This window comes from Gymnodraco acuticeps, unplaced genomic scaffold (assembly GCF_902827175.1).
Source record: "Gymnodraco acuticeps unplaced genomic scaffold, fGymAcu1.1, whole genome shotgun sequence".
NCBI lineage: Eukaryota > Metazoa > Chordata > Actinopteri > Perciformes > Bathydraconidae > Gymnodraco > Gymnodraco acuticeps.
Genome location: NW_022990023.1, coordinates 5,855,901 through 5,879,204, shown reverse-complemented (window position 1 = coordinate 5,879,204; position 23,304 = coordinate 5,855,901). Strand labels below are relative to the sequence as shown.

At 40.8% G+C, this 23,304-nt stretch overlaps 1 protein-coding gene across 7 annotated transcripts; it reads right to left on the bottom strand.

Moving 5' to 3' along the window:
• Nucleotides 1-1,040: 1,040 nt before the first annotated feature.
• LOC117544837 lies at nucleotides 1,041-22,010 on the bottom strand. 7 transcript variants are annotated; one of them, XR_004568729.1, is made up of 7 exons: nucleotides 5,138-7,407; nucleotides 4,899-4,998; nucleotides 3,023-3,164; nucleotides 2,480-2,943; nucleotides 2,253-2,322; nucleotides 1,549-1,743; nucleotides 1,041-1,406 (listed from the first exon to the last, which is right to left on the bottom strand). XR_004568729.1 is itself a non-coding variant. In XM_034214307.1 (6 exons), exons 1-5 carry the CDS (start codon nucleotides 21,775-21,777, stop codon nucleotides 1,559-1,561), a joined length of 1,095 nt encoding a protein of 364 aa, XP_034070198.1. In that variant the 5' UTR covers nucleotides 21,778-22,010; the 3' UTR covers nucleotides 1,041-1,402; nucleotides 1,549-1,558. The 7 variants fall into 7 exon arrangements, 6 of the variants coding, with proteins under 6 accessions (XP_034070198.1, XP_034070197.1, XP_034070195.1 ...); XM_034214307.1 differs by lacking the exon at nucleotides 5,138-7,407 and adding an exon at nucleotides 21,723-22,010 and having other exon boundaries at nucleotides 1,041-1,402; nucleotides 2,480-3,164; XM_034214306.1 differs by lacking the exon at nucleotides 5,138-7,407 and adding an exon at nucleotides 21,723-22,009 and having other exon boundaries at nucleotides 2,480-3,164.
• Nucleotides 22,011-23,304: the final 1,294 nt, after the last annotated feature.

The following is a 23,304-nucleotide window of genomic DNA, read 5'->3' as shown; positions in this document are numbered from 1 at the left end:
TTCTAAAGTTCATAACTAGGCTAAACATTTACAATACATGTTATATCCAATCCATGATGTTCAGGAGCCAAACTGAGGAAAAGCTCAATGTAAGCTAGCAGCTAGCAAGTGCCTCCTTACAAGAAAATGCAGCATCAGTGTAGCAGAGAGGTGAGTAAAATATTGAATTAATGAGTTAGGGAAACGTCTTAATGAATCCACATGGTGTTTGTTAAGTTTCTGCCAAAACAGAGAGTATTAATAATCCAGATGTTTCCCTTTTAATGCTACCATTTTGAAGCTAAGTGGCACGCTAGTTTAAAGGAAAACCTGTAATAGTATGTGTGAACTCTTTTGTAAAGTAACACCAGAAAAAGCTTAAACAGAAATAATTCAAAGAACATAGTAGAAGCCTACAGTTGAGAATAGGACATTACCAAAGAGTATTTTAGGATTTAAGTAAAAAGATAACAGTGTAATTTGGCTTTTAGCAACATTATCATTAATGTGAGAATATCACAAATATGCAACAACAACAGAATTCCAGGTGTGACAGCCAAACACTTTGGTGTCCTTGAACAGCTTGTGTGTGTGTGTGTGTGTGTGTGTGTGTGTGTGTGTGTGTGTGTGTGTGTGTGTGTGTGTGTGTGTGTGTGTGTGTGTGTGTGTGTGTGTGTGTGTGTGTGTGTGTGTGTGTGTGTGTGTGTGTGTGTGTGTGTGTGTGTGTGTGTGTGTGTGTGTGTGTGTGTGTGTGTGTGTGTGTGTGTGTGTGTTTCCTCAGGTACACTGTATCTAATCAACCAAACCTCGCTGATGCTGCCACTGTGGAAACATTATCTTTTACTTTTAGTTTGTTCAGTTTCTGGCTTCACTGGCTCTCCGGCTTACTCTGTTGATTCAGCCACAGCCGCTGATAAATTCTGAGCTGAATACACTTTAGTAATGAGGCGAGCAAACAGGGCCTCCACAAGCATGACAACAAACTGAATAAATAAACAACACAAACTCCTTAATCTGGAATTCTAACAACAACTTAAACGAGATTTCAGACACAATTTTAGTAAATGATGTTTATTGAAATTTAAATGTGTGTTTCTATTCACAGATTAAGTCCAAGGACATAACCTGGCATGGAAAGCAGCTTCCAAAGAGGTCCACAGCTGGAAAGGTACTAAGATTTGTATGCAACTGGCTGTTTTTTTCTCACATCATTTCCAGGGATCTTGTCACACCAACAACTGTGAAAGCTGAATGCACCGTCACACAGTCCTACGTGGCTCTGATGTCACGAACGGCAGGTGCTTTCAAGCAGAGAGAGGGAGAAAAGCCATTAAAGTCCCTGACTCATCATAAAAGAGGAGGGAGAAGGTGAAGAGGACCAGATCTGCCCGATTAGTCAGTTTTTCCATTAGGCCAAGGCTGGCTGTCTGAAAGAAAAACAAGTGTGGATGTCACATTAGGCCACGGTGACAGTGAGCTGGCCTTTTGGCTGTTTGACCACCACTGGTTCATACAAAACAGCACCAGTACAACTGAATGTGTGTGCATGTGTGTGTGTGTTTAATTAACCTTTTTTATCTCATGGCTCAAGGTCTGCCTCGGTGACATGGGTGAGGAAAAGGCAGGTTTGGGAGAGATAGAGATGCCGGGATAAAGCAGCGGTGGTCGGTGTCTGCAGGGAAAGGGTGTGTGGCTGAGAGTGTGTGACACACTGAAAATGGCAGTTCTTCTCCAACGCTGAGAATTCGTCTTCCCACTCCAGGCCTGCAGGTAAAACACACAGTTAGTGACGATGAAGTGCCAATATCTAGCAGCATCAACAGCAGCATTGAACATTAAAGTTAGTTTCACGCTTTGATCTTGGTACACTGTCAGAGGAATTTCAGTTTAAGTATTTAGTATGGCTAATATTATAGATATTTTTTAATATATATAGCCATAAGCAAATATATTCAGTGACGTTCAATACATTTTCGACCAGTTACAACAAATACAATTCTTCAATAAAAAAAAGGAAGAAAGAAGAACTGTTTGTTTTAATTATCCCTCCTAACATCTTGGTCCTATTTCACCCTGAAATCATTTTTTAAATATTGGATGCAGATCCTCATTTCAGAACAAAATACATTTTATACTAATTTACTCAATTTACAATAAGTAAAATGAGTAAATGTACTTAAATGGGACTTTCCACTTCTGCAAAATGGTCAAAGGTGTTAATTATATGAAATACTAAGGATACAACCACTGGTATCATCTTTTAAAAATAGTACCACTGTCTTCTAATGTGACATCTGGCAGAGATGTGCAGGCCTCAGGGTGCAGCTCCATGGTGGGACTCTCCTAAGAACGGCAACAGTGGAAAGTCAGTCTAAATTAAACAGGAAACTATGGAAGTGTCATATCCTTTGTTAAGATCAAAATAGTGAATTAATAGAGAATTTGAAGTGCATATTCTACATGAGAAACAAAGCCAAACACCCACATAGGAAACCAGTACCTGATCAAACAGGAAGACAATGACTTCATCATGAAAGGACACGCTCTTCCTCCGTTTTACATCCATGTTTGTCCGAGACAATTCTCCTGGTGAATCGCATATTTGATAAGACCTCAGAAGACTTTTAAGGTTGTTAAAACTGTCTCTGATAACCAGTTCATGTGTATTCCTGTTAGAGTTCTTGGTGTTGGCAGCATGGGCAGTGAAGTTTTTCAAATCACTTAACATGTTGGTATCACTAAAATGCCAGTCAGTATCCCCTTTAGATGTCCGACAATCCTCCGCGGTTATGTCCCCAAAACGTTGAAGTGGTATGTCCTCATCACAGAAAATGATAAAGCTATTAAGCTGATTCATTGTGACACAGTCCTGTGGGGTCACCATGTTTGAGTCCCTTTTGATCAAGCTGAAAATGTCCTGCATGCTAAGAATTAGTCTCGTCCATGGGGTGTCCTTTGGGTAATCTGGGACAAAAGAAACGAAGGAAGTGAGTGTTGAAGTTTGATGTTGAGGAGGGGTAGAGATTGGTTTTGGCGACGTTACCAGACTGGATCTGCAGTCACTCTTCCGCCATAACTCAGAGGAAGCAGTTCCTCTCTGATCGAGGATGCAGGTGATGGTCTGCAGCTTTTCATCAGCCTGGACCATCTGATCGGAGGATATGAACAGCTGGAGCTCTTCATTCCTGTAAGGTAATGCACAACAGCTTATTCAGACTCCTATTGTTTGCATTGGTTCTGTTTATTATGTCATTACGAACAAGTAAAGGATGTCAAACATTTGTGGGCCTGTCAAACAACTCTAATCATCCTATAATGGCAGATGGCTGGGTGTGTGTGTGTGTATCTAACTATATTTAGATGTATTTAACCGTACTGTGGTAAGCGTGGACTGTAGAGTTTCTACTGTCAACACGTGCAAAGACTCACTTCGAAACGCAGGGTGTAGCCGTACAATCTGTAAACAGGCACAACACTCAGGTCATATTTTTGTAGTTTTAGCCAGTTTTTGTACTACCTATAATAGTCCTTTTTCCCTGAATAGATGGACAAAGCTCCATCCTTTCTAGTCTCCCCTATACGACCTTATTTCAGCTAAAAGTATGAACAGTAATCAATGGCAAAAAACTAAAAAAGTATCCCGTTTGAATTATGTAATGAATTCCACATGACGGTTTTCTTTTTCAGCAACTTCCGAAGACCTGTTGCTTGTGTGAGTTAGTCCCAAAACATGCAGACATCGCACTGCAGTGAGAAAGTTATGACGTCACCTGCAAACCTTTGAGGTAGGTCGTTTTTCTAACGTATTTTCCACGGCCTCATACTTCAATACTTTTACAACAAATCTTTACTTTGCTAAATAATCTTAAATTGAAAAACATCATATTTGTATCTCAAGACACAATTTAAACAGAATCACAAAGTTTGTTGCCTTTAACCACCATTATTTTTGTCGAAAAATAAGGTCCCTTTTTGTAATCATTTTGTCTTTACGTGTGGTCATTTTGTGTCTCTTTGTGGTAGGGGTTTCCCCTTGCCCTAGCCGTGAGTCAGTTTGTGTGACTTTGCAGTTGTTTTGCATTTCTTTGTCATCATTTTCGGTTTCTTTGTGGTAATTTGTAGTCCCCACCTGTTTGGTATGTGTTCCTTTGAGTGACATTTTTAAGCCTTCCCCCTACATTTTGAAAAAGCATATAGCAAAAGAAGTATAATGTCATACCAATTACAATGTTGCTTGCATATATCTGTCTTTTAATAACGTGTTTTAAGGGACTGTTAAAGGGCCTAGTCAAAGAGTTTGGGGTTTTTAGCTGGAGCACACTGGCTGGCACTTTAATTCAAAATAACAAGTCAGCTTTTCTTAAAATAATCTCCTATTACGGTCAAATACTATTCCATTTCTGTCTGATCCATTGGAAATGTAAGAGGTCAGCTGCAGCGCACAGACAGCCCCTCGAGTGTCTGTTAACAACAGGATGTACTAAAACTGATGAAACAGCGCGCACACAAACACATGCATTATTTGGCCACTCACTCCTGAGCCTGAATAAATATCGGGGCCCATCCATCCGCGGAGACAAAGACGCAATAGGAAACTTTTACAGCTCTGCAGTAACCAAGCAACCGCTGGATGAGTGACTCAGGAAAGGAAGAGGGGAGCTGACTCACAGCAGCAGTGACGTAAAGGATGTGAAAGGACACACACTACTGTAGGTCACACACACACACACACACACATGCATTCATTAGGCCGTGAAGCCTGTAATCTCCCCTGTTTCAGGTCAATTAACACCCGACCGTGTAACAGGTGGAGGGGTCAAGGTAAAAACAGATTATAAACAGCCAGTACACAAATAGACATCCATTATTCCACCAAAAACAAGACACAAACATCCAAGTTAACAAGACATAAATAATACCTTTTCTTGATTTCTTTGTCACTGCATCTCTTTTTAGGAAGCCAATTAAAACCGTCCAATGAAATCACCAGCGTAGCTCCATCCCTGAAGTATTTTAACTCTGGAAAAAGAAAGCGAGGAACATATGTTTGAACCGATATGCATTGCTTTCTAATTTTGCTGCATCATGACGCTGCAAAATGCGTTGCAACACTCTGCATCCTCCCCACGCATGACACCAGAATATTTATTTTCCCTACCTTGCATTGTGCGAGCCCCGCTCATTTAGTCTTGCTGCACGGTGGACACTGAGGCATTGAGGGGAACCACAGGAGAAACATATGGACGGAGAGAGAGGAGATGGAGGTTATCCACAGAAAAAGAGAGGAGGAAGAGGAGGAGGGGGGGAAATGAAATAAGGAGAGTAGATCAGAGGAGGTAGTGACTGAGTGGAGGTGATGAAGAGGGAGGAAGTGAGGACAGAGGAAGGACAAAGATCTCAGATATACAGCGAGCTCCCTGGAGGCTGCTGGCCTGTCTGCACCAGCTCAGAGCAGGAAGGATCAATACCTTATCTGGGCTAATGCAACACAACATGACAGTGGATGTCACAGTGACATAGACAAGAGTGACTGTCACTTCTTAATCATTTTACCATGCCTACATTCATGCAAACACAAAAGCAGTAACTCTGGCAATGCAAACATATCGTTCGGTTTCCAGGTTGTGGATTCACAATAATTTGAAGAATTCCCCTTTTTTTTTTTACATTAAACAGGTTTTAGTTGTCTTTTAATGAGCTTTATTTCTAGTCAGGACCTTTTCCCTGCAGCCATCACCTTTTACACACATCTCACCCTGATGATTATGCCCAGTGAAACAAGATCATCTATGACAGTATAACATACAGAGCTGACACCACAAGTAAATATGTTTCTCAAGTGAAATGAGTAATAGATTAATGAACTGTTCTGTTTATTTTTACCGAGTTGTTACAGCTTTATTTATTTAATCTTTGGATGAATGGTGGTTCAACTTGAAGTACTACTACCTACTGTAAATACTGGAGTGTGGCGTTACAATGTGTTTTATAAGATCGTAAATGTGTTCTTGATTCAGTGTTGTGGAACATTTCTTCATACTCTAAATTGATCAGATTAAAATTGCATATAAGTAAACAGTTTTTGGTGCATGGTTTTACAGATGCAACAGTGAACATTAGCTCCCTCTAGAGGCTGAAAGCAGAACTGCAGGCAGCACTGAGGCAAAGGAGAGAACTGCAGCAGCTCTTCAGGTTATTACAAAAAACAGGAAATACACTTTAAAAATGTGGTTTATACACATACATTGACATAAAGTATAAAACAATACCTCTTTGTACACATTCGTCTATTACTGCTGCTTTCATTGATGCAGCTATTTCAAGTTGTACCAGTAGTGGACAGAGTACTCACAACCTTTACTTAAATACAAGTAGGAATATTACAGTGTATTAAGTGAAAGTACAAAAGTATTGCCTTTAAAATGTACTTCCCATGCAAAAAAATCAGCTGTCCCATACATCCAAGCCTGCAGGAGGAGCTCATCCCTTACAGAGTGTCTGCCTTCAGAGTTGACACCAGGTCAGACACTTACATACACATATTGCACAACAGCTTTTTTTTAGAATATATATTACTGATGCATCAATGTGTCCATCACTTTAATGTTGCAGTTGGGAAATCAGCTGGGAGTTATGTTAACTATATATATATACAGCTGGGTGGCAAAGGGTCAATTCAGTTTCGTTATATCCTGTTGGAATTACGCAATAAATGACACATGTTGTTGTTCATTTAAAAGATAATTAAGTAAAGAAATTCATAGTTGTTCGTACCATTTAGTGTTGTCTTCCTATCGACTGTGCGGCTGTTGTCCTCCCGGTTTGACCACATCTGCTATAAATTTGAATAAAACCCAAAACCTAATGAAAGTGACCATAATTATTTTCTCGTGGAGCATATTTTCAGGCACATACATTTATCACCTATTATCCTGACATACCTTTATCCCAGGTCAAATTTGACCCGAGTACAACAGGACGGTTAATGAACAATATACAGTATGTCACCACTTTAATAACCTACAACATAACATAATACCTGATCAATTATTTGCTGATTATATTTTGTTTAATTAATCTTAATCTTCAAGTTATAACCAACGACCATAGTTATAACCATATGACCATATTTGTGTCCTAGTCTTAGTGGAGTACAAGTACAAAGTAGTACATAAGTAGAAGTATGAGGTACTCATACTTCTACTTATGTACAGTACTTGAGGTGATGTACTTAATTACTGTCCAGCACTGATTTTTACTCATTGAAATAGATACACAAATGCTGCCACTACATCGTTCTTACAACTTCTATACTATAACTACTGTTAAAATGCTCCAGTTCTTCTGCTGCTGCTTTCATTTACACTGTAACATTCATCCTCTCTTTTATCATGTAACTTCCAAACAGTCACATTTATGAATACGTTTACTGCTGGTACAGTCCTCCCCCTGGCAACAAAATCACTGATGCTGGAGTTCTGCTTCACACACCCTGACAGCATCAGGATGCTGTTCCCAGGAGGCGACAAATATCACCATTCAGTCCACCTCTGGTGTCCAAAAGAGCTAAAAATAAAAGAGAACATAGGATTCTGAAGCAAAAGAGATGGACGGATGGTGTTTCCATTCTTCTGCTTCCTGCCTTTACTGTAATTCGTTTTTTTTGTTGCTAAACCTCCCCCTTCCCGTCACGTAAACTCGTCCTCAGAGTCCTCGTGTCAGCCATATCAGGTCAGCCGGTGCACTGCTACCGTGTTTCAGTACAGTCAACTCTTTTTCCACTGGACTTAGCAGTGCATGTGAGGAGGCGATACAGTCGCCGCAGCAGAAAGACTTCATGGCGCAAAATGGGAGCTTATTCCGGCACAATCCATTTTCACTTTGGAGGAATGAGTGCTGTCTGGGTTTCTCAAAATCTGATATCTCGACAACTTCTGCATCCAAGTATCAGAGGAATTATTGACACGTCTTTGGTTTCAGGCTGTCCGACTGAATCAAGCCTTGTATTTTATCATTACATTTAGCATCTTTTATCCAAAACAACTTACTATAAGTGCAATTAAACATGAGAACACAAATTACAGAATGTCAATCAGTACACAATTCATTATGATCTGCTTTAAGTAGGGGTGAATATCATTTCTCCTCTGATCTCCTCTTCTCCTTTAGTCAGAAGTGTGCCTGCCAACTCTCTGGAGAAATGTCTCAATCCCACAATCCCCTGCAGCATACCATGGATCCATGCAGGGAAACGTAACCCCCTGGGCTTTAACAGGTGAACTAAAATAAGGAATGTGTCCGTTGGGCTAAAGAGGGTGAGAACAAGCCCAAGCCCCTCAGCTTGAATTGTGTCAATTAGTTGCTTTCCTATGTCTTAAAATTGCTCCAATTGAGTTGTAACCAGTGGCGTTTTCTCCCGGAGGCCAATGGAAGCCAGGCTTCCCCTGTTTTTTCGGATTGTAGTTATAATTTAAATAAATAAATAAGAACACTTTGTTTTGTTTCGATAATTCTCCTTTGCTGTGTGTTGCTGCCGGCCGTCTCTCCCCCATTCTCATTGAGTATTTTACAAAGAGTGAAACAACAGCGCCCCTCTACATGTTATGGTGAAACAGTAGATTGCACTCTCTGCTGCGAGAGGAGGCCAGCCGAATCTGGCTTTCCTTGGTGAAAGAAATGGAGGGATTGACCAATCAGATGAGGCTCACGTGATGCCCCTGCCAACCTGTGATTGGTCAGTGCTATGCCAAGGGAAGCCAGAGGCGGCTGGCTTCCCTTGCCTCACAATCCAATCAAATCGCATCAATTTAGTGTTGCAGTGACGCGTCCTAAAATCCGGAAGTAAGCTGCGCTCGGTTTCCCTCGACAAAAACGCAATGGGATTTCTCCATAGGATTTAGGAAAATAGTTCGAAATAAGGTCAGTGGAAAACGAACCTGTTAGATAAATGCAAGTTTTGTTCAGTCGGATAATATCCACATGTCTACCCTACTTTTATCATTTTCGAATCATAAATCTAATCGATAGAAGATAGATAGCGCCACTGCACCACTCTCACCGCCGTTAGAAAGTAGCAAGCAACTGAAGCAAGTGCAATTATGGAGGGTGGAGATTTGGAGTATTTCATCAAAAATAATTGTACTAAACTTCCGCTACAGCAGCAACAACAAATACAATCTGATGACAGGCCAATGCCCAAACTGGAGCTGTGTTCAGCGAGGAAAAAAGGAGTGTATCGGACGTAAAACGTTAAAGGTCTCCTGATTTAGTTTGTGAATGAATGCTTATTAGAGTTTCGGCTGGAGAGTGCGTGCGGACCTGTCGGTTAGATAACAGGCGTGTGTAAGTCCTGCATCTGATACAAATGTGTGTAAAATGATACCGGGTGCTGTAATCACTCATCTGGTTACGTTATTACATTGACCACCACCACACCCCCGACCCAAAAGAAAGGACGTATTATTGGCTTCCCCTAATTTTTTCCCCACGCCACGCTACTGGTTGTAACAGGCACAGTGTGCGCCAGGAGAACTGAACAACTATCCTTTTACACTGCAGGCGCAGAAACATCAGATCCAGGCGGCAGGCGGCGAGTGACACCGAGCAATCCGTGAGAGGAGGGTAATTGGAGATCTCTGGGCTTATTCTGAGCATGCAGGGAAACACACCGATCGAGTCCTGAAGGAGGAACACGAGTGGAGCTGCCGAGAGAGCAACACCAATGGTGATCGGGGCAGTGGGCAAAGCACTGTGGGTAATACGGGAAAACATCCAGTCAGGGCGCCGCTGGTGCTATTTGCAGCCTTTATTTGGACACAGCAGGGTCTCAGGGGCTGCAGAGGAGAGAGGGGCAGAGAGGGAGGGAAACGTGACACTAAAACAACAACATACAGAGTGGTAAACATGTCACTGTTGTGTACATATTTGTACAAGGTGTGTGGCTTCAACGGTCATAAAACGAATGCCATCTTTAGTCTGCATGTAAGCTGTACTCAGGGCCGTATCCAGGATTTCCTAAATACCGAGGTCCAAAGATGTTAGGGGGGTTCGGGGGATACCCCCCGAGATTTGGGGGATTTTCATGATCTAGTTAGGTGCTTTTTAAGTCCTGTGGGGGGTCACACATTGGATAATATATTGATTTCAAACCATGTCAGTGGGCTGACAATGTCAGCATCCATTATTTTGAAAGTGTAATACATAAGAATCAGTTGATTGTTACTATTAATGATCTGGACATGCAGAAGAGGCTAAAATGATCACAAAACATTGTCAACATTCATTTTCCATGTCTCTCTCCTTTCCATAACCTGCCCCATCTCTTCCATCTTCTTTACTCTCTCTGTCTTCTTTCTGTTCTTGAGTCTCTCTGTCCTCTACTCTTTCTCTTTGTTCAACCTCTCCCTCGTTGTTTCCTGTTTGCTCCTCCTCACTTGTCGCTCCTGCCAGTGAATTAAAAGCAATTCAGCTATTTAGTTCATTTCACTCGTTTGTTTGCATTATTTTTTTACTTTAAATCTGTTTTGTTTGATTCTCAAAAGAGAACAAAGATGTAAGAAAACAGTGTTTTATACAATTGTATGTTATTATGACATCATAACTGCAATAGATGTATGTTGTTTTACAATTATGCCTATTGTAAATGAAGACTATTGTTGATAGATAGTTAGATGGGGTTATAAGCGACATTCTTTGGTGTGATGTACCTGCAAGCAATAGACCTCAAAGGCCAAGAGACCAGTCAGAGCAGAGAGAAGGGGGAGAGAAGAGCGAGAGAGAGAGAGAGAGCGAAGAGAGAGAGAGAGGCGAGTAGAGAGAGAGAGAGAGAGGAGAAGAGGAGGGAGAGAGAGAGAGAGAGAGAGAGAGAGAGAAGAGGGGAGGAGAGAGGAGATGAGAGAGGGAGAGAGAGAGAGAGAGAGAGAGAGATATAGAGGAGAGAGAGAGAGATATAGAGAGATAGAGATAGAGATGAGGAGAGAGAGAGAGAGAGAGGGGCAGAGAGGGAGAGAGACGAGAGTAAGAGAAGATGAGAGAGAGGAGAGATAGAGAGGAGAGAGAGAGAGATAGAGATTATAAGAGAGGAGAGAGAGAGGAGAGAGAGAGAGAAGAGAGGAGAAGAGAGAGAGAGAGAGAGAGAGCGAGATAGAGCAGAGAGTGGGGATATCTATAGAGTCTATCCTAGGTCCTCTAAGCTCTCTACTTCTAGAGAGTATATCCCATCTCTCGAGAGAGAGAGGAGATGAGAGAGAGAAGGAGATGAGATCTCTCTCTCTTCTCTCTCATCTGTCTCTCTTGTCTCTTCTCTCTTCTCTCTCTCTCTCTCTCTCTCTCTCTCTCTCCTCTCTCTCTCCTCTCTCTCTCTGCCTGTCTCTCTCTTACCAAAGCTGAGCTTCGACTGACGTAGTATTTTCATTATATCTGAGTCAGTGTAAAAAGAAAACAACACAATGTTATATCTTCAATGTTTTACTCAAATTGAAATGAAAGAAAAACATTAAAACGTTTGTTAAAAGGTAATCCTTCTGACATTGGATGAATGTAATTAACTTTAGCTCTCTAGCTAGTTTATTCACGCAATTTAAACCAAAGTATAGCCTATAGCTGCAATATCAGTTAGTGTGCATGTTGTCGGACGTCCAGTGACTAACGTAGAGCGTTCACACAGGATCTGCTGCTCATATGATGTCCTGATGAACAGGAACACAAGCAGCCCGCTGGACTCAGATCTCTAGATACCTCATCACTCCTCCTCTGGACTCAGATCTCTAGATACCTCATCACTCCTCCTCTGGACTCAGATCTCTAGATACCTCATCACTCCTCCGCTGCTCCGATACAAGTCCGGGCTGCGGTGGTTTGTTGATACATGTCATCTTCTTCTGTTTGCTTTAATCGAGGCTACGTACTTATGCAGCGCCCCCATGGTCAGTAAATGGAAGTACTACAAAGAACCCCGTTTAGTGCAATTATTTCACAATGTTTAGTTATACACAGCTCGAAAAAAATTACCGAGGTCCGGACCTCGGTGACCTCAATGGTGGATACGGCCATGGCTGTACTGTTTGCATGTGAGAATTGATTAGACATCTTTTGTTACAAGAGGGAGAAAAAGTAGTTGTTAAGAAGAGGAAATAGAGAGAGGGAGGTGGAAGAATAGATACAGGGTAATAATGGTGGTGCAATCATTTCAAGATATTTTGATGTTTTTTAAAGAAAGACAGACTTTTATTAGTTATTGAACCAAAGACCCCTCGGTTCCCGAAACAAGTCCCTACAGACTGAGTCCCCCCACAAACTGCATTTTAAAATATGTTTTGGGGTGAAACATCCTGTTCTTGTGGGGAGAGATATGTATATCTTTTTTGTTTTTATGTTTCATGTGGAACTATGTGGGTTTGCTGTCCTGGCTCCAAGATGGTGGAATGAGCTCCCCATTGACATCAGGACGGCTGATAGCTTGCACATCTTCCGGCGCAAACTGAAAACTCATCTCTTTCGACTCCACTTCGAGCGATAGAACTATTAACGAAAGCACTTTTATACTAATAAAGTACTGGCTTATCTAAAGCCAGTTGAGTAGCACTTGAAATGTTTTTGCTCTATGAAACCTGATGTACTTATATGATTCTGTTTTCTTCAAGTTGTATTTTGTTGGTCCAACGCACTTATTGTAAGTCGCTTTGGATAAAAGCGTCAGCTAAATGCAATGTAATGTAATGTAATGTTACTACTTGAGCAGGTCTCCCTTGAAAAAGAGATCAATGATCTGAATGGGATTTATCTGTATAAATAAAGGTTTGAAATATTACTAAGACTACCCGGGGAACTTTTTTGAAGTCTTAACATTTTATGTAATTAAAATGTTTATATATTACTTTTTACAAATAATACAAATGTAATCGCACACCCATCTTCCAAAAATGAAACAGAAGATGTATATGCACAAAGACATGCACCTAAGGGGGCACCTTGTATCAATATTATGGGTAGCATATTTTCTTTTTTTTGCCATATTAATTTAAATTACAACCAATAATCACTATCCAATCCAATCCAACTTTATTTATATAGCACTTTAAAACCTTCAGACCAAAGTGCTGTACAGAGAGATATATCAAATCAATATCAAATCAGGTTTTATTTATATAGCACATTTAAAAAACGATTTTTGGTCGAGCCAAAGTGCTGTACATGCAAATAATAAATAACACAAATCGCAAACAGAAGACAATAAATTACAACAGCAAATATAAAATTCAAACACAGGGAAATGTCATGAGTCGTGCTCCGCTCTGACTAGAAGGCCAGGGAGAAGAAGTGAGTTTTTAGGGTTGATTAAAAAAAACCTAGGGTCTGGGCCGACCTCACATGCAGGGACACTATAACACAATGCACCACACCCAACGTATACACACCCTGAGGGATGAATACATCCTCTGGTTGTAAATTGAGGGACTAATTTGTTGAGCAACCGTAAACTCCCTTTGTATGCAGAGAAGACTTTTCTCATAGGCGGAAGATTATAGGTTCTTAGAAGTGTTTGCTGACAAAGAGCCTTTAATATGATGACATGAACATGTAATCCATCTTGGATCGCTGCCGGAGTATTTATGAGCCTCTGTTGACAGCAGCACACCTGCTCTCCCTGAGTCCAGACCTGGGAACTCTGCCCGCCTGAACTAGCACCGCTGCTGCCAAACACACCGCCATATTGGGAGAAGTGTGAGTCTGTGTGAGTGTAAAGAAAGGGGGCGAGTGTGTGGTTGTAACACACAGACAGAGGAAGGGGGAGAGAGAGATGTGTGTATGTGGGGGGTGGTTTGGATAGGTGGAAGTAAATCTATCTTTACTTATTTCCCGGTGCTACTGTATAAGAGCGGGGATTAGTGAAAGTCATTTATTACTCCATCATTCACCATAGACAATCCATTCAATGACAGAGGGGAATGGATATCTTGCAAAGTGGAGTTGGCAGAACAAGAGCCTGCTGAAAGATACAAGTTTAAATGTTGGCATACGATGGTGCGTTTTGTTGTATTAATGAGAGAAAAACACAGAAAATGTAAGTTTTATAAGGGTCAAAAATGCATTCAGCTATGGTATTTGTTTGTGGAATATCCCTGCTTTTATTATTATGCAGCCATTAACAAATATAACTGGAACATGCAGGATGAAGGATTCAATTGTACAGTGGAAACTTCAAATGAGCTCACATTCGAGACACAATGTGTAGGATTTTCATTAAAAAAAAACACGTATAGAAATCCTCCCATTCATCATTTACAACCCTCTAGAGGTGTGTCTGTATCTGCATGACCCCTTCACCTATTTCTCTTTTGGGAAGTTGCTGGGCGTCAACCTCTAAAATCGTAGCGACCAGGTGTCAGATTGTAAGCATACATCGGATAGTAAGCTATGAAAAAGGTGCACAAAACAAATATGTAGCGAGTATGTCACATTAAACGCTAAGCAACCAAAGTGTGTTCCAAATCAGAGGTGAGTGAGTCCCCCCCCCCCCCTAAAACTATGTTCGGACACATAAATGCACATTTCATACACATTGATAAACGGTATCTATACATAGTTTATATGCAAAGTTAATACTTTTTCAATTGTGTTTAAGACACTTGAAAACGTTCAGAATTTAAAAATAAAGGTTGCAGCAAAACTGCACCTACAACAATTGTAAAATGTTGTTTATAGGACAGATGTGTTTGTTATTTTAGAGTGGCTGAATGTAATCAGTACATCATAACACATCTAGAGAAAACACCTAAATAGATCCATCAACAGCACAACCAATAGTAGAAATTGTGTTTTTTTTCTACAGTATATATCATTGCTGTGATCTACCACTAGACCGCAGTAGTGTGCTACAGTCAGCATCAGTGTTGGTAATTGGGTTGAGGATTTGTGAAACACACACACACACATACCATGTATACATCACTTCAGGGGACATTACATTGACTTACATGCATTTTCTGGAGACTTATCCTAACCTTAACCAACACATGCCTAACCCTTACCCTTAACCTAACCCTTACCCTAACCCTTAACCTAACCCTTAACCTTACGAAGTCTTCACCCTAAAATTAATGATTCCCCTCATGGGGACCTCCATTTTGTCCCCATAAGGGAGGCGAGTCCCCACACGTGACTGTGTAAACAGATTTAGGTCCCCACAAGTATAGTAATGCTAGGCCACACACACACAAACTAAATGTAAACTTCGTAATGAAAAACAAGAGCAAAGCAAAATGTAAAATAAATGTCCTCTAACCAAATAAAAAACTGTGTCCTTTTCCTTTTAATGTTTTTGGCTATTTCCTGTACGATTCTCCGATCCCACCTGCACAGAGCAAGAAATAAAACAGCTTTTAATACTTTAAAAAACTTTTATATCAGTCTGCTGCTAAATCCAGTGGTGAAAGGCCTGTGCCTGTCTGTCACTTCATGTGGATTGAGTAACGACTGCAACTGCGTATGAATGTAAACACTTACCTCATCCCACCCTGTAACCAATCCACCGCTGAGGGAGAAGCTTAGCAGGCGAAATGATATTTCAGCCCCTAACATAAAGTTAACACACGGTTGACACACACACACGAGTGAGGAGGAATTGACTTGAAATGTCAGGACTGCTGACGGGCAAAAAGACTGCGAGAAAGGTGTTGAAAAGCGGGGCTCTGACCTCTGACCCGGGACACATAGCAGGCCGGGACAGCTGTGGGACTCCTCGACTAACGTGTTAATGGCGGAGCTGAGTTCAAGCGCTCGTTGACAGAGCTCTCATTTACACACACACACAACACACACACACACACACAGACACACACACACACACACACACACACACACACACACACACACACACACACACACACACACACACACACACACACACACACACACACACACACAGCTCTGATCAAATAAGAACGGATCTGTTTCAGCAGCTAATCTTAAATGTGATGAGGCTCACAGAGGCTGTGGAATATACATAAATATCTTTATTTGGGGATCAGGCGACGCCCCGGGGTATATCACAGTACAGCACACTATAGGAAGAACGAAACGGGACACGTTTTATGCCTTCATGTTAAACCCTGGCTTTAACGGAGACTTAAAGTAAGAAGGCCTAAGCGGTTACTTTCCGAACATCCTTCTGTACATAAATCTAGATTGTTTTAGACAGAAGTACTTGATTTTGTAACTATAGTAACACCGCAGTTCTCTTGTAATAAAAGATTATTAGCATCTCAATGAACTTTAAAAGATATATGAATTTACACTTGTTTAATCCCACTCCTTCTCCCAAAAACTAAATTACTAACATATATATATATATTTTTTTAGATGGAAATACTCAAGTGAAGTACTTCAAAAGTGTACTTGAGAACAGTATAGTAACTGTCCACTGAATGCAGGCGATGCATTGCCCCATGATATCTCTGCAGCACCCCCCACCCCCTTAAACCCATCCGAGGGAGTCCCTAACTCCCCTCACCAAACCCACCACCTCAACACTATATCCTATCACTTGCGTCCTAAGCTGGCTGGTATTCATCAGGCCCTGATCCAGTTGCACATGTACCACATTTAAGTCAAAAATGTATTGAGTCAGGATTGCCCCTTAGTTACGGTTCAAACAGATAAGAAATACAGGGGGGGGGGGGACTCAGAGGATACAGATGGCTATGCATTTAACAGGAATTTCTTATTTGCTGTTAATCTACCATGCTGAGGAGGAGTATTTCCTCTCCAGCTTCTGAACCAGGACAACCTCAGAGCGTTGCTGCCGTCCACAGGGCTGCAACATAAAGCAGGTTTTTATTTGGGAGCGTATATGTTCCAGGCTCAGTAACCTATGTATGACACATTAAGGAGATTTTCCAATGATTTTATATTCTCAGCAGTATTTTTCCCCTTGAGTCAAATGTTCAGTGTGTGTTTCCCTGAGTCAATATGTTGAAATAACCCAGTTTACGGCCTTCTGATGTTACTCCTTTAACCCTATGCCGTCAAATATACAGGCAAGGCTGTTTTTCTGACTTTAGTAAACATGTATCTCTTTGCAGTTGCTGAACAGACTTTCTCTATTTAAATTTGTATTTGATACGTCTTGACGATAGCCAAACTCTGACAATGTTTAGTAACTCACTTTGTCATACGTAAGAACCAGTTTCTAGACAGCAGGTGTTACTGGTCCTGGACTGGGAATGGACCAAAACATAATTCCAAATAAAACAGAAAGTTGTTTTACGCTTTGAGTTTTCTGTTACTTTGTACTTAGCTAAGTTAGCTAGGATCCCATCCAGGTTGCTAGCTTTATGTTTGTATACAATGCTAGTTTATCAGACAATTTCTATGTCAGGATCAGTTTCTAGACAACTAGGGTGTTTCTGGTCCTGGCCTGGTAATTGTGAAAAATGTATTTTTGTGTTTACCCTTTGATTTCTTTATCTGTGTACTTAGCTTAGTTAGCAACATTAGCTAGGAACCCATCTAGGTGAGTTAGCTAGTTTGCTAGCTGTGTGTATCCACAACCCAGTCTCACGGCATTTCGTGTTATAGTCACGACATTTAATCTATTGATTCGTGTTCACCAACACAATTTCCCCTTTTTTTTCGTGTCACACAACGATTTTAAAAGCAATGTATTTCTATTGGTAGTATATTTCGTGCCTGCAGCACGTCTTTTTGTCCGTTCGGGTCTTGGAAGACCGGAAGCTGTGTGGTTCATAAAAACATCTTCTTACTCAATATCAAGCCACGATTATTGTTTTTATTTTAAATCGTATAATGTCGGACTTTTTTTGTCGTCTGTGAGGAAAATAAATGGGGCTCAGAGCCTCAGAATACTGAAATCTATATTTAAAAAAAAAAATGTTCCTTCTAATTTGTTATTCTTTTCTAAATAACACACTGTTATTTACTCACCAATAACACACAATTATCCTTGTTTTTATTTATTTGTTTGATTCCATAATCTTGGGCTTTTTTTGGCGTCCGTCAGGAACTGAATTTCAAAATAAAAATAACCGGAAACAGACGTAGGCCTACTGTATAAGGGACATTTCGAGCATCATTGCGATACACAGCCACTGCACTGATTACCCAAGATTCTCAGCTATGGTTTAAGCTCGCTGATTGGGTGTTTTAGCCGCAATGCATGTAGGGATATGGTGTTAATGCCATATCAAATCCGAAAAACATTTCTGAGTTTAGGATGGCCGAAGACACTACACCAGGGGTGCCCAACCAGTCGATCGCGATCGACCGGTCGATCGCGGGGAGATTCCCAGTCGATCGCGAGATGTGTCTAAAAATAGAACAACAACATTCTGTTGTATGTTAATGTCCTGAAACATAATCTTCCTGTCCAGAATAATGCACTTGAACGCATCAAAGCTTTGTGATTGGCCGGCGTGACCCCATGTGTCGGGGCGTGGCTGGTGGGCATTGGGCAGTATTTCGCTGACGTTGTCCGTGTCAACAGAAGTGACAGTCCGCACACACACAAGACCGCAATTATGGCAGAAGCAAAAAAGCCCAACATAGGCCTATATAATTTTCCCTCCGAGTGGGAGGATGATTATTTTTGTATCTATTCCAATTCAAAGTCCATCTGTCTCATCTGCAATGCGAGCTGGCTTTATCGAAGAAGGGTAATTTAGGAGCGGCATTTCAAAACAGTGCACAAACGCTACGAGACGGAATTCCCTCCTAATTCTGCCCTACGCTCCAAAAGGGGAGGGGCCTGAAAGGACAGCTAAATGCACAGCAGTCCATTTTCACCAGGCCCAACAACAAGAGCAAGGCTGCAACCAGAGCATCTTATCGTGTCAGGCACGTTCTTGAGAAACACATGAAGTCTTTCAAAGACGGCGAAGTTGTGAAAGAAGCATTCCTGGAGGCTGCCGACGCGCTTTTTGGGGACAGTAAAAATAACAGTAGCATTTCAACAGGTTTTTGATATAATAAAAACTCAAGTTAGATACCGTTATTAATCAGCTGTAAGTTTTAGTTTGTTTGAACTTATTCATTATAATTATTGTACACAATGGTATAAGAATGCAAACATTCAGATCTGTTCTGTTTAAATTGATTATAGTCTATTATCAATTCAGTTCAGAAACTAGTGTTGCTTGCATCCTATTTTAAAGGCATTTATTTTTATACTCTACTAAAATGCAACAAAAAAAGGGTTTGATTCTATTAATTGTGTCTTTTTTTATTGCACTTTGGCAGCAGATTCCTGTGCAGCTTCAGATCTGAGTTGTCTTATTAGTAAGCCTAATTTATACTTTTGTAGCAACACTAATTTTATATAATGGCAAAGAAAGGGTTCAGAGTCTTTTCTTTTTTTCCTGTGTCATACTGTTCAATGTTTCTTGAAAACATTACCCACTGTAGTATGTGACGTTTGAATAAACTCCAACTCTGTATCAACAACACTGTTGTGTAACTTCAGTTAAATACTTGTATGTGTGTAGATTAGAAAGAGGTAAGATAAAGGATCTGCAGTATTTTATGAAGTATTCATCGTACAAAGGTCAGTTTTATACAAGTAGAAGTGTGTATTTACCTGATAGTAGGCTAGGCTGTCAGTAATGGCTATGCCTCTCTATTTGGACTGGTAGATCTCGGCAGACTGGCAACTTTAAAAGTAGCTCTCGGTTCAAAAAAGGTTGGGCACCCCTGCACTACACTAACCATAATTCCCAGCTATCGTTTAGGACTACTAGTGCGCCAAGGTTACACCGAGCGTCAAACAGCTGTTTGAAATGGAACGAAACCACGCCAGACTATCCAAAACTAGAATCGAACGCCCCCCCAGAACTACACATGCTGGCTATTGTGTTTCGCAAAATGTTCTATGGGACGTCTCTACTGAACGTTTTCGTTTTTCCCACAATTAGAAGTTGCCAGTATTAAACACATTGGTGTTATCAAATGTAAAACATATAATTAATAAATGGGTGAAAATCGCTTGTGTACATAATGCGCAGCATTAATATACCCACATGACAGCTCATTGTTACTTTGTAATTCTACTCCACTACAATTCAGAGGTTAACCTGGTATTTTTACTCCACTACATTTATTTGAGTTACTTTGCAGATTCTGATTAATGATGTGAAATATAAACAACCCTTAAATCAGACTTTAGTTACACCTGAGTAAAATTCAGGGAAGGTGATTGTCAAGTGCCAACAATCAGGAGAGATATTTGATAGTTGGTGCTTGAGAAGACTAAACATTTATCTGCAATTGACATGAATGGAAACGAGTAATAAAGTATATTCATTACTCGTTAAAAAAATGCGAAAATGGTGTTGGTGAACACGAATCAATAGATTAATTTCGTGACTATAACACTAAATGCCGTGAGACTGTGTTGTTTCATTGCAGGCCAGGGCTATGGGCAGTTTGATGTCCTTTATTTAATAAACTGAAAATGCAACACCATGCACACTGCAGATAAATGCATAGGCCCACATAATCACACATGCAATGACTTACAGGTAAACAAATGCGTGTAAAGACAAAGATTCACACGCTAGTGGAAAGAGTGAAAAGGAGGCGTGTGGCGCAGTGGTTAGAGCGTTGGTGTTCGAATCAAGGGAGCACAGGTTCAAACCCCACTGCAGTCAGCATGTCGACACTTCAGCCCAAATTGCTCCTGTGGGGATTGCCCACAGGATTGAGTATGTAAGTCTCTTTGGATAAAAGCGTCTAACAAGTGACATGTGATATAATGAGAGCACTGACATATTGATTGCCACAAACTCAGAAAACCAGTCCTATTGAAAGATTGGCCCCAAAACAAATGTGTAAGATAAATGTGTTTGCGAGAGTGCAGGGTGGAGCTTAAAGTGTGTGTTGGAGGGACGTCTTGGCTGAAATTGAGAGCGTCACTGGCATGCCTGCACCACAGCTGGTCAGATAGAAATAGAAGAGGCAGTAACTGAGTCCGGGAAAAAGGAGGAGCAGCCACTTTCCTCGGGGATGCATGTATGGATCAACGGGTCTCTCTGTCTGTCTCTGTGTCTGTCGCTTCAGACATTAGAGAGGGACTGGGATTTAGTTTTAGCATGCAGCGGGACATCAAGTCTAACCTGATGATATTATCATTCAACTGAAATCTGACACAGGTTGCTCGAAATACCTTTCATATGTATTCTTTCCACACAGAGAAGGTCTCAAGGAAAAGATTAGTTGTCTTATGAATAGCTCACACTAATTGAATAATTGGTGTTAAGACCTTTCCCACAACCCAAAGGCATATAGATGTGTATATGTTACAACAACAGCAACCACATGATCAAATAAACAAAATATCAAATCAAATAAGGAAAAGGTTCACAGAGAAATATCCAAGAAAATAATGTTGGACAACAAAGATCTAACAAAGATACTCAAAATAATTGCAAAAATATACTTGAAAGCTCACCATTTAACTTCAAACTGTGATGGAAAGAGACCATCACAAGAGACCTCCTCTTTTTTAGGTTTTACATGAAATAGAAACAAAACAACTAGTAACTTAATAATAACAATAAAAGGATGACTGATGCTAGTGAGGGATACCCTTTGGGTCGAATCACACCTAACAAAACCCACCAAAGCCAGTATGTGTGAATGCATTCATGATATCGAACATTAGCTTTGGATCTAGACATGCAGACTTGTACAATTCAATACTTTTCCTTTTGTTTGTATAAAATGCAACTTACCATCAAGTCCATACATACATCTGCTGGTTCCCATGTCCTTTGAAGATTGACCCATTGCTTACTACTTTCCAACATTAATGGAACAAATAAACAGTTAAAGTACAGGCGTGCAAAAGTACAAAATGAAAGGTCCAACTTCCTGCATGGTCTCTATATATTACATTTGATGTAAGTTTTTCTCTCAAATATCGGGCCGCTTTCCTTACATATTACAATACTTGAAGCAAGACCAAAAGGGGTTTGTTCGTTAATCCTCCCTGTTCACTATTCTACTCACAGCTGCCTGTGCCTGTCAAGAAAAACAACCAATGCAACAAACTCCCTCAAACGAGACCATCACCCCCATCCCTATCCATCTCCCAGTGTCTGTCTCTTCCTCTCGTCCCATCCCCCTCTTCCTCCTCTCATCCAGCGCTCCATCACACAGGAAGCCTGCTCTTCCTGAAAACAAGCATCAGAGCGTGGAAAGGGACAAGGCTGAGGGGGGTCGGTTGGTGAAGGGGGAGCAGAGGAGGATGTTTTTGTCGTTCCTCTGGCCCTCTGGTTGCTGCAGGCCTCTCTGTCGTCCATCCTGAGGAAGCCAGGCTCACGTCACTCTCTCTAGGCCTCGGGCACACACGTGCTGCCCGTTCAGGCCGGAGTGACGCAGTAGCCGCTCACACATGGGATTAAAACTGTGGAAAACAACTTTTCAAATTGTAAAGGCATTACAACAAGCAGGAAAAGCGGACACAAAGTCACTTCCAGTGCCTTTCTGTTACACAAAAGGAGTAAATGTGGTGGAGAGAGATATTTTTTAAGAGGGTTTGTGTTACACCAGAACAAAAGTCTCAAACGTTGCCAGCTAACCACACTCCATTTCCTGTAAGCTTGGGAATTCCTTAGAAGGTGGTTTTCCAGACATTCTCCTGGCCTTATAAATAGCTAAATAAAAATATGAAAGCTACTAGTAGATTATGTCTCCTAACCCTAACCCTGTCTCCTAACCCTAACCCTATGTAGTTGCAATGCAAAACCTTGCAATCATCAAAAATACAAATCATGGGATCTGGGAATTCTCCAATTGTAATGTTTTTAATGTTTTTATACAGGTGTCCAGCAGGGTGACACGTGACTTTAATCCTAAATATGCTTATCCCCCCACTGAAAACAAAGCCTGTGCAGAACATTTTGTTTCAATTCACAAAGTTAACCACTTATTTAAAACTGGTTACTTATACGGTTGTACGGAGTCATGTCAAAAAAAACGATTTTGCTGAGATGAGGAAATGTTGAGGTAAAACTGAATGTCCATCTTTGGTGCTCCCCAAGGGTCACATAAAAAGAAATCCAACCCATAAAACAAGCAACACTGTCCCAGCTGGTAATATACTACTAATTTAGGAAGGTTGAAACTCTAATACTGTCATCACAATTCTTGTCACACGTTTAGACTCGTTTTAAATAAACACCCACTCATTTGAGCTCTTCATATGCTAAATGTAGCATCATGTGGGAACAAGGGGACTGTGAGTCGAGTCACAGCCTGAAAGTGACAGAGTCCGTAATAACAGGATGTTTACAGAAACACTGCCAGGGAAGA

Coding starts and splice junctions, on each gene's coding strand:
- LOC117544837 (XM_034214304.1), bottom strand. CDS start 21,777: ATGGGTCAATCTTCAAAGGACATGGGAACCAGCAGATGTATGTATGGA. Junction 1,744..2,479: donor TTGTCTTCCTGTTTGATCAG/GTACTGGTTTCC, acceptor TTTTACCTGCAG/GCCTGGAGTGGGAAGACGAA. Junction 1,407..1,548: donor TGAGCCATGAGATAAAAAAG/GTTAATTAAACA, acceptor TTTTTCTTTCAG/ACAGCCAGCCTTGGCCTAAT.